We start from the raw sequence: 12593 nt of genomic DNA on the forward strand, positions 1-12593 counted from the left end.
CTGTCTCATCAAAGACGGCATCACGTACCTGTACGAGCACAGCCGTGAAGTCTCCCAGATTTTTTTTTTTTTTCAGGAGGCCCCCTGGAAATTCCAATTTATCTATCTCTCGATATCTTGTCCTGACAAGACGTCGTAAAACTTTTTACTCGTTGCGAATCAAGTGAAGTACACCAAGTATCTCACCGATCTCTCTCTTGAGCTCCACTGGTTTTGATCTAGGGACTGTCTGTAATGTCTTGAGACAGACCTCTACCTTCTCAGTGTGTTCTGTACAAACACTTGTGAGAAAAAGGTGTCTACACATTTTCGCTAGATACCTGTATGATTGTGAAAGCAGGTATCTATTAAAAGTTCAGCTGACTGAGGAATTCAACAAGAGAGTTAGTTTTGACAGCGTAAATGTGAAGACAGCATAGCAGTTGAGATGTGGGGAATTGGGGGAAAAGATGAAATCATAAACTGTTTTTGACTGTCTGTTATTCATCTTGGTGCATTTAAAAAAAAAAAAGAAGATGTTTCCTACTGACATGCATGGACATTTTGGCAAGGTCCCCATATTGAGAAGGAAGGGCTATGCTCCTTATTACTTGCTCAACAGTGAGGTTTAGTTGTAATGGGCAGTTTGGCGTGTGGGCTTGTACCGCCCTACGTCTTAGTGGTACTCAATTACATTTATACAGCACTGTTGGTGGAGAACTCGTTTGCATTGTGTTTGCAGGTAGAAAAAATTGACAGGTTGTTTGTTTGTTGTTTGTTTTTTGTGGAGGATATGACTTTGGTCATAACTTGCATATATTGCAGTGATGAAGTATGTGCTTGACATATCCTGAGACGAGTCATAATTAAAAACATATTCTAGTTCTAGAGAAAATGGGGCTTGTATGACACTTCTCATACAGTCCTGACTCTTGCAACGTCGTGATGGTTTGACCAAGTTAGGATTGGTGTACAATCCAAACGGTTTGTGTAGAGGACTCAGTGACAATCTTTTTTTATATTTGTACAGTTTTTTTCTTTATCAGTCCTTTACTCATGCTATCAGACTTTCATTCAAATCGCTTATTCTAGTGATCACATTGCTGTGAAATGAGTGCACAGTACCTCGCCATCCATTCAGATTTGAAATTTTGTTCATCTCTCTTGTCTTACTTGCATCTTTCAGCCAAGAAACTTCCAAAGAATGACCAAGTGGGCGGAGCCAGCAGCGCGCAGAGGGGCGGATCCAGGGGCGGTGTGGACCTAACGCAAACTAACCAACAGTCGTCAGGGGGCTGCTGCAAAAACTAGCAAAGGGCCGCTGGAGGGACGGTTGTCGGTATCTTATGAGAGACAGTGAGACAGGGCAAAACTCAGCGTGGGTTTGCCCAGCAGCAGCCGACGAGTCAGCGACATATCAGTCAACATTCTAGCAACTAATCAGATATCCCTTTTAACAGCCAACGTGTGTTTCAAATTCCCCTTTGTGATTTTTCAGTAAACAAGTCTGTATATCAAAAAGAATTCAAGTATTACCAACGGTTCTCCTTTCCTTTTCATGATGTGTGGTGTGGGAAAGAAGAAAAAAGAAATCCTTGGACCCTCCCATGCATATGTTTTCATATCCTGAATTGGGTCACAATTGTCAGGCCTGGTAGAGAAAGAAAAAAAATAGCACTCTGTTCCCAAGTACCATGAATTCTTGGAAATCACAAGCTACCCTTTTACAGTTGACTTCTACCCTAGAATACTATTCACCTCTGACTTGGGGGGCGTCCAAAGGCTGATGATACACTGTATTACGCTCATCAGCCGTTATTTGCCAAGTTTTGTGTTGCAGGGTGGGAATCCAAGCTAGGGGTGAAATATTCCACCCCCAATAATGTGGACACAAAGAGAAGCCATCTGTGGAAGGATAGGAGAAAATATTCATGGTTAAATTTGTATGAATAAATGTAAAGATGTGATCACCATCCCACGCAAATCCATCCACAACAAGGGATTCCTCCTGTGCAGCAAGAAATTAACATGTTCATAGACAACAATATGTATATTAAAACAAAATGTAATGGTTGTTGAATATAAATAAGTACAAAAAACAAAGTGAATGTTATTGTAAATATGAATTATATGCTTATTATTTGTATCATGTGTTCCAATATTTCTTTATTCCCATTTCTTTCAAAGTATACCAGTAATCTTGCAGTATAGTTATCACCCTCATAAAGTCTCCTGTGGTTGGTTATTTTTACGGTGGGAAAGAAGTTGCCCTTTATAGCTCCTTGTCTCACTAACATGTGTATGTGTATGGCCTCTATATTTTCTAAGAAATCATTTACTACGGCGAGCGTCAGCCGTCCTTCGATGCCGTCGCAACGTGATGCAGTTCCAGTATACGCCTGGCAGAATTGTAGCTGTAGAGAACTGGTTTCATTGTAGCGAGCAGAAGCAGACGTATCTGTGTGTGTTATATCTCAGCCAGTTCACCCCAGAGTTCCAACCTGTGTCGCTGGTAGATATGTCTGACAAAATGTTCAAGTCTTTTAAGAGTTAAGTTATAGTTGGTGGTTTGCTCTTAGCAGCAAACTGTGTGGTCTGTAGGGAGAGATTGTACACAAGGAAATGGGGACATCATCTTTTTTTTCTTTCTTTCTTTTATTCTATCTCTTTTTTTCTGCGCTGTGGGCGTTCCTCTTTGTGTGTGCGTGCGTGTGTGTGTATGTATGTCTGTAGGTGGCTGGACATATGAGTGAATTTTAAAACTGGTAATTCATTGTTTATAAAGACAGATCAAAACAATCCAGATGCTAATATTTTTATGGTCTACACCAAGTAAACTTGTGGGTGTGTAAGTGCATGTGTGCGTGTGTGTGTGTGTGTGTGAGTTTGTTTGTTCGTTCTGTTTGTGTATGTTTTGTTAGTGCAAGCACACTCGATGCACTCTGAAAATGTGTACGAGAAGATCATTAATGCAGCGCTGCACACTGGCACTGGTCCGACGGTTCCTGACCAGTAAAAATTACTGTCAGACCAGTAGCTTTTTCAGGAATGGACCAGTAAAACATAGAAAAACTTGGTACCTACTGGCGAAACAGACAGGTCGGACCAGTGAAAAAAAAAAAGAAAAAAGAGTTAGTGTGCAGCCCTGATTAATGAACGTGGAAAGTAGACCATCCATAGGTATGCATAATTGATCATTGAACTTTCTGCTTTAAATGGCAACAAGAGGCACATGTACATGTCTTTTTTTCTTGTTGCCTTTCTCAAGAGTCCATAGATTCCTTTCTCAGAAGCTGAAATGGTGAGAACCTACATAACAGATCACGCTGACAACTTTTTTTCCATTTTTGTTGAAATCCATCTTTAAATTTTTGCCAGGCTAATGATAAGGAGACATATTTAATTCATACAGGTTGTACGAGATGGGTATCTTTATCTCTCCTTTTCTGCTTTCAAAGTTTAGATTATATACTTGGGATTTGGTCAGCGGTTGTATAATTCAGAGAAAAACTTATTTGTAAAAACCTTAGCCAGATTATGTAGACAAATGATCAATGATATTCTTATGTATTCAGTTGACCAACTGGCTAGATGCGTTCTCTTATTGACCAATTTGATGCACTCTGCTAGAAGGCATTATACAAGCACTGTGCCAGCCGCTGCGATTGACCCATCTTCATTTATTTGAATATGTTCCTATTTTTCTAAACCCCCAGCAATTTGAAGTGTATGGAAATCACTTGCCATGCATTGGAGAATTGAGTGTGTATTCTCTGCCAGCATCTACATAAACAATGAAACTTATCAATACCAATGGCACATACCATTACTTCTGATGAAAACAGACATAATTAGATCTAATTTTGTTTCCAGTTGCCAATGTGAATTCTCCCCATTGCATATAACTATGAAAACTCAAACAGCGGCAGCGCCGTTTAATTTCATTATCAACGGTGTGGCATCAACGCTTCGACGATGCACAGCGCAAGCTCTAGTTGGTCATACACGCAAACATGGAGCATTTTTTCCATCTCAAAACTACCACAGTTTTGTAGATTTTCTTGGGAATTGTTGCATGTTGGTTAAAGAAAGGTCACATAAGTTCTGAAAATGCATTTCTGTTGTGAAGTGACAATCTTTTCAGACTTGATAAAAAAAAAATAAAAAATTAAATGTGGTTTGAATACAGCACATTATGCCCTGCCCATGCCTGATGCACAGTGATTCTGTATTACTGGGTGTGCACAAGAGAACACCGAAAATTCAACCCCGCTTGACCTCCGTGTGTTGCACGCGGGTGCTTGAGATCACCTCATTCATTTTCTAGTAGCATATGACCAGCTTACGCACCCAACCCCTATGACAAAATGTTCACATTTATATGCGATTGGGAGAATTGCTGTGTTGAAAAGGTTGTACTTAAAAGGTGCCCTTTGACAATCTTTGAGATGATAAACCACTGTGATATTTTGCCTTTTTAGCATTTTGTTTTATGAACTTTTCTAGGGAATAGCTTTCTTGCTCGTGTAATATTTAGCAAAAGACATCTTATGCTTTCAGATTGGAAATTTCATGTGGGGGAAGGGGAAAAAAAAGCCATGCTGAATATGCCAATCATCTGCACTAGCTAAGTACTGGTTTGCACTCGGTAAACTTATGGACAATACGAAATATTTATGTGCTTATCTTTGTCTTTTCCTTTTCTTTTGCGCTGAGGACGAGAAAATGGTGTTTCCGAGATTTTATACCCACATGTATGCAGGATTTGTTTATGTCGCATGCTAGTATATTTTAAGTGCATGTAGGATTTTTGTACATTTCTTGTCTCCGGTTCCTGCTGTGTGGGTGGGGAAACACTGAAAGGATTTCTGTACGGAATTAGCTTTCATTTTGTTTTTCACCTGTTTTCATTTTAACCATGTATCACCCCTCCATGCTAGATAATGATCACAGGAAGGGAGATTAGCTTCACATTTTTCGTAGCAAATTGCTGTCGAGGTCTGTATGGTTTCTAGTCACATCAAAAACACAGCAGAGAACTGTAAAGCTACCAGAACAAGCACATGTTTTATGCATCTGACATTCTGGAGTGTGGTGTGGCACTTTAAATCAGCATCGTTGGACAGGACATGCTAGACTTGTTTTCCAGACCCCATGTGGTGTGCAATTCTGTTGGTACCCAAAGAGCACTGTAGCCCTACCCATGTACATGGTGCCAGGTATGTAGTAAGCAGGTTGTCACTCCGTGCCTGTTACGCAGAGGAGCACTCCAGCACCCCTTAGAAGTGTCCTCTGGGGGCAAGACTTCACACATTATGTAGATCAGTCTATCTCACAGATGTGCATATGAACTTGTGGTAATGGCACGGCAGAACTGACCCACAATATAAGGATTTAGGTAGTAAGTGGTCGATGTAAATACGAGTGGGCGAGCGCTGTTTGAGTTCTGTATGAAACCGACAGCAAACAAAGTAAAGCATATTAATATATACTCGTAATTTTGGGATCATGTAAATGTTCTTCGTGAAAAAAAAAAACAAATGGATATTATTTAAGATGAGCTGTTAGACGTATCAGCTAGGAAATGCTAGGTTCATGATTTTGATGATCTTTTATCCTTATCAACATTGCCAGTAGTTTAAGATCAAGGGACTTCAATATTTCTCTTCAGTGATATGCATCTCACTTTGTAAACATGATTGACTACATTTAGAAGACATGGAAAGAAGGGAATAGCAAACTTTTAGGCACTGTCATAATTATTAGCATTGCTTTTGTTGTCTGTATTATTATTATTATTATTATTATTATTATTATTATTATTATTATTATTATTATTATTATTATTATTATTATTATTATTATTATTATTATTGTTATTATTATTATTATTACTATTACTATTATTATTATTATTATTATTATTGTTATTATTGTTATTGTTATTATTCAAATTATTGTTAGTTGTTTCAGTTTTGCTTTTGCTATGTGTTTGTAGAGTATGAAAAATATGATAATGTTCACATTTGGCCCTCTGGCTGCTTAACCTGAAATCCAAGGGATCAACACATGGTGGAACTGCACATTTATCTAAGTAACATGCATTTTTTAAGTAGCAAAGAATTTTAAAAAGCAAGTCATTTGGATTGCATGAAACTATGCAGAATGAAACTTGCAGCAGTGTTTTGTAGAATGGCTTGAGAATTTTCTTTGCTAAGGTGGAACTTGGTGGGGAGTTAGTTTGTGTATTATTTTCTTTGGACGTTCAGACGTTTGAATGCTTGTGTTCAAGGCAAGGGATATTTTGATATTTATACGTGACACTACCAAGCTCTAACTTTAAGATACTATTGTTACAGCAGTGCAGTGTAGCCAAACAGGAATGAATGTTGAATGTATGTCCTCATATTGGAATGGTTTCACTATGTCCCGACATTACAATGTAGTTTAAGGTGTATTTTATTTCTTTTCTCGTCGTAATGTATTGATCATGCTTGTTCTATCCCAACAAAAAAAAAGAAGGAAAAAATGTTGAAGAAAATGATGTAATTTAGAGAAAATTGAATGAAACGTCAATGTGTATACTATTTACCATGTAAAATGGCATATGTGTACTCCGTTCACAGTGCGAAATAAATAAAACAATTTTGCTATGGAACACGGGTCTCTCTGTCATTTCTTGTGTACATGCACTACGACCTGTATTACAGTAGATTTGCCCAAGAACCTCTAGTACTAGTAAGTTGAAATGTCATCGGTACATGTAAAATATGTGCTCCATCATCCAGAACAACTTGCTGTGTAATATGCATTTATATGTATATGTACATGTACATAGTATATCATCATATGATCATACATGTGTTTTGAAAACAAGGCTTCGTACAACAATGTCGTGAGTGGGTACATAGTTGAAGTCAAAGAGTACTATATACCTTTTTGCAAGAAGAGCAAAGTTGGCCATTTGCCACCTTGGACACAACAACAGACATTGTATTGTAAGAGACGATCATTTGGCTTCCTGTTGAAAGATGTTATTGTTGGCCAACTGGCGACATTGGCAAAATGCAACTGCAGTTAAATACACTGTACAGTGTTTTATGTCAGATTCAGTATTATTTGAAATGTACAGATACTGTATACGCCGAATATTTCCCAAGTCAGCTGCTGTTCGCGAAATTAAAGACGCGAAAATATTGACTCTAATGCCGATATGAATGTGACATACACGTAAACATTTCTCCGTTCAGTACAGGACTCCACGAATTTAACGACTCGCGAAATTGTAGGGAAGTCCCGATACGCGAAAATTTAGACTCGTGAAATAAATGCCGTATACAGTACATGCAGACACAGACATGCTGACACAGAGAGAGCCCCAGTGATGTTTTGTACTGCATGCTCTTACATATACATACTCTACTTATGTTGAGTATTTTTTCTCTTGCTGAAAAGATGCATAATGCATATAATACGTATTCAGGGGCGGATCCAGGAATTCCGTAAATGGAGGGGGGGGGGGGGGGGGCTTTGCAAAATGAAAGGGGGCACACACATGCTCCCCCCCCCCCCATTTTTAAAAAAATTTCTTTTGTTTTGACAAAAAATAAAGGGGCACACGCCTGGCGCGCCCCCACCTGGATCCGCCACTGCATATCTGTCATTTTCCTTCCTCTTCTCAGTATCTTAGAAATCCCAAATATCCATGATATGAGATCAGAAAGGTGAATGCTCAACTACATGTATTGCACAAAATATCTACAGGTCAAAATATAAGAAGCAAGGATTTTTTTTTTTTTTTTTTTTTTTTTGGGGGGGGGGGTCAACATCTCTTTCAATGTGTATGTGATCTAGTTATTGAAAGCAAGGAAAAGTTTACATACAATACACATGAATGCTGCTCTGATGATGAGATATTGGTCCAATAGTATCACAACTTGAAATGTCATTTGGAGCTTAAAGATTACTTTTTACTTCACCCATTCTCATCCATGTATACATATTTTTAAAAGAACGGTCACTTTTGTAGTCACCGAGTGAAATATACACTTTGAGTAAAATTAACCCTTATGTAACTAGAAAAGCACTCTGAGAGAGCAGACCTCCGCTAAGCACCTACTTTCCACCAAGGAGATTTTTCTCCTCTCCACCCCTGGGGAAAAGCTCTTTGGGCTCTTCCATAGAGATTGCGATTTCCACCAATAGGTATACTGTACATGCTGAAAAATTGCCCGATTTCCCAATATAGAAGCCTTTGTTACATCATAAACCCTCAGCTGCGCGGCGCGCCTCGCCCCTAGCAGAAAGTGGAGCACGCACTTTAGTACGCGTTTGAAAACCACAAAAAATGCGCAGCTTGAACTCCCAAATTCATTGACCCTACCTGTCAAAATATTAAAAATCCTTCGTAAATTCCGAAAAAAATTTCGGATCATTACCAAAATTTAATCATTTGTTACTTGTGTCATTCTCAACCTTTCCTGTAAGTTTCATCCAAATCCGTTAACTACTTTTTGAGTTATTTTGCACAGAGACAAACAAACTAACAAACAAACAAACAAACCAACGGTTAACGAAAACATAACCTCCCCCCTTGGAGGAGGTAATAATGGCACTCCACTTGGGGGGGGGGATGAAAATAGCAAATTGGAGCAAAAGTATAGGCTAATTCAAGGCATTCAGTCATCCCATTCCATTGTATACTGTTAACACAGAAATTTTCACAGATTTCGGGCTACTTTTGGCTAGTGCAAATTCTGAGACCTGTGAAAGTATCTTCACAATTTTCTCTGCACACTTTGAATGGGTTGACAATTGCATAGCACAAATTCAAGAACCTCTGAATATGTTTTTGAGCCATTCAGCACCAAAAAAAAAAATAATAATAATAATAATAATCGCGTGAAAGTATTAACGTTTACAGTACCAGGTATTTCCTTCAGACATACATGTCATTTTACTGTGCAAAAATTACGACATGACACTGGAATTCAACAGAAGTACATGCATCTTTATTGTCCAATCAAGCAAGATATTGTACACTTGTGCTGTACTTGTAAACTCATTTGGCTGTGGACATCTGTACAAATGGAAACATTGGATATCAATGCATTACTCGGCACGGATTGTCAGAACTGGACTATGCGAGGAGGCCAGCCTGTGGCACTTGAGTGGACAGTCCAGATAACCTCTTAAAGTCTGGAGATGTACATTGTATCCCAAGAGAAAATAGCTAGAAACTCTGTGAATGTGCCCATAGTAAAAGACAATATGGAGTTTGAAAGCCACTCACACACAGTGGGCATATATTGAGAAAGGCACAAAGTGGGCACTGATCTATATTGAGAAAGGTACAAGTATTTGCATGTCTAATCAAATGTATACCCTAATGTTCAGTGGACACTTCTGAAGAGATGTCTGTTATGGAAAGGTGTGTTACACTGCTCCTAAGGCTCTAAATGTATGGGGTTCTTTTTCAGAAAATGCAAAAATGTACTGTATAGAAAGAAACATTGATTTTGTAAAGGGGATTTTTTTTTAATACACAACATGTGTATTTTAGTCCAGCCCACTAAACTATGTTTGTTTGGTTTTTTTTAAGATTCTGATTCCCCCCTCCCCCCCCCCCCCAAAGTACATACATCATTATCATACACTGAAACATCAGCGAGTACAAATTCCAGGTACAGCATACCACTCTGCACCCCGAACCCCAATGCAGTGGCATTATCACCCATTAGTCAGTCATTTTATATAATCGGGCTATTGTTTGCCTATCCAATACACGCGATAAAATCTAGACCGAGAGGGAAATGCCGTCATATAGTCAACATTGTGATATTGGGCACTTTGTAGTTGATTAGCCAATTATTAAGGCAAATATTGCCCCTTCAAAGGTTCCAAAGAGCAATATCTGAAGCTCAAGTTTTGGTCTCCAAGGTTTCATGGAAGCATGAGGAAGAAGACGGGAGCAAAGAACGAAGAAAAGGGAGAACAGAGAAATGTGAAACCCTCGCATTTACACTGCTTCACATTGTCTACTGTAAAGAAAATGTTCAAGGTAATACAGTGGCAGATCGTTACAACGTCAGATGTAGTGAAAAACCAGATATCATGAGGTAATTTTGTTGGTCCCATTCTTTTTTGATATTCTTTGTTTTCCCCCTCTGAATATGAAACAAGATACCTGATATAACAAGGAAATTTTAGAGGCCTCGAGCAGCTCATTATAACGAGGTGCCCCTGAACACGTATTTAAAAAATGTCGCTACAGCGACTGGTTATACCCCCGCCAAACAACATTTCATAAGCTTTGGTCAAAAAACTGAGGAAGTAGTTAAATCCGCAAGATCTTTCCTTGCTCTTCTGCCATTAATATGCCGTTACCATGGCAACGTACTTTCGGGTACTGTCGAAAAATGCGTCTTGCAATGTCTACAACCAAAGGCACACATCTGTACCAAGTTTCATGGAAATTGGGCAAAAACTGAGGAAGTAGTTTGCAAAACAAAATTTTCCATCATTTTGGCTCATAATATGTGAGCTGTTACCATGGCAACACACTTTTTGTCACTGTCAAGAAATGTGTCATGCTGACCTATATCCTAAGACAAACATTCAATATGAATTCCATGAGAATTGGAAGAACACTGATGAAGCAGTTTTGCCATGAAGCATTTTGCCCTATATTTTACCAATAACATGCCGTTACCATGGCAACGCACTTTTTGCCACTGCAGAAATATGTGTCTTGCACATTAACATATTCAGATGAACATCTGTACCTAATTTCATAAAAATTGATCAAAAACTGTGGGAGGAGTTCGCGACGCAAGATTTGTACCCATTTTTGCCCATAATATGCCGTTACCATGGCAACATACTTTTGGGTACTGTCAAAAAATACGTCTTGCACATCTACAACCCAAGGCACACATCTGTGCCAAGTTTTATGGGAATCGGTTGAAAACTGAGGAAGTAGTTCGCGACGCAAGATTTGCAACGGACCGACCGCCCGACCGACCGCCCGACCGACCGCCCGACCGTCCGCTGATTCCTATATACCCCCTTCAAACTTCGTTTGGCGGGGGTATAAAAATGACGGTGTGATCAGGTGACAGTCTTGTACAGGGGAAACCCTTGTTAGGCCTATATAACAAAGTCGCTGGAACTGACAATCTTTCTTGTTGTAAATGTAGACCAGCTAAGGGCAGTAATGGAAAGTCGGGGACCGCTGAAGTCACCTCATTAAATGAAGTACTTCATTGTTAGTGAACTTGTTATAATGGGGTTACCCTGTATACTCACAGTCATATGCATCCCATTTTATCCTATCTTGGAAGAAAATTCATTATACAGTACAGGGGGATCTCGTAACAAGCTAGTACCTTGTTATATCAGGACTAAAAACAGTACTGAGCATATAAAAGGAATAGAACCTGCAAAATTGATTTCATAAAGTCGCGCATCTCACTACATTCAACCTTGTTACAGATGTATGACATAAGGTTCCACTGTAGACCCTGCTCTACTTGTCAGACAGGAGATACATTGTGAAGATGCTGACCATCGCGCCGTGAGTTCTAAGACAATAGGGGTACAATTAATCATTTGCTTTGCGAAGAAAATCGTAGATGAGGTAGCGAGCGAAATGTTGTACACCTCATCTACGATTTTCTTCACAAGACAAACAATTAATTGTACCCCTATCGTCTTAGGAGGTACATTGTATTTTGTGCAGGATATTGACTAGACTGGGTACAAAAGTGGTGATTTGCAACTCCACAAGCATAATTATTGCTCTCAATTCCACTTTACAATTTTGCCATAATGTAAAACCAGAAAATTTGTATGTGCAAGAAATTTTTGCAAATTTTGCTAGGAGCAACGATGCACAAAATTGAAATGCACGCAAAAGTTTTTGTCCCCACTATGCATTGAATGCCTGTGGCAATTCATGAAAATTTCATGCCACGAAAACTTCCGGTTTTACAGTAATCATGTGCATTTATACACTCAATAGACCTGAAGAGAAAGAATTATGTACTTATAGCAATCAAAGGGAATATTTGACAACTCATATAATGACTATGTAAAACAAGGGACTTACAGCACAATAAACCAGTTCGCAGTTCCACTTTGTGCATGAGCAGAAAAAGGTCATTGGAACCAACAGGCACGTTGGTTTTTAAAATTCACATAGATAAGCATTTGTGATGTACAATGATTATTCATTCCTATTCAATCCTTATAAATGGTGATTACCAGCACATCCACCTAAAAATTTGGTATTTGGCAATATCAATAGAAAGAGATAGTCAATACATTCTGTGCAAAGTAATGAAATGGATGCTTTTCCAATTGTGTTATTTGACGGATCATTCTGGCCATCTGGTCTACACAAGTTCATTCTTTGTTTGAACAGGATTGATGAATCCCATAAATTGTTACGTAAAGCGTATGCGCTGAAAACGAGTGCAGCGCCCCTAGCCGACTGAGAAAAAAGAAAGGTCATTCATACCAATGTGCCCATGAGCTAACTGCGAACTGGCTTTAAACATTAAAAAATGGGCTGTCCAACTTGATGACAGCTGTAAACCTGCCCATCGAAAGAA

At 38.9% G+C, this 12593-nt stretch overlaps 1 protein-coding gene across 1 annotated transcript in view; it reads left to right on the forward strand.

Annotated features, from left to right (window-relative positions):
• Positions 1–5778, forward strand: part of LOC140245478 (ras-related protein Rab-5B-like) — a 35246-nt gene extending 29468 nt beyond the window's left edge. The window contains exon 6 of the mRNA XM_072325049.1: positions 1166–5778. Within this exon, the coding sequence (XP_072181150.1) occupies positions 1166–1290 (125 nt within the window). The 3' untranslated portion in view covers positions 1291–5778. The remainder of the gene's footprint in view (positions 1–1165) is intronic.
• The last annotated feature ends 6815 nt before the right edge of the window (positions 5779–12593 follow it).

This window comes from Diadema setosum, chromosome 22, assembly GCF_964275005.1.
Source record: "Diadema setosum chromosome 22, eeDiaSeto1, whole genome shotgun sequence".
NCBI classification, from domain to species: Eukaryota; Metazoa; Echinodermata; class Echinoidea; order Diadematoida; family Diadematidae; genus Diadema; species Diadema setosum.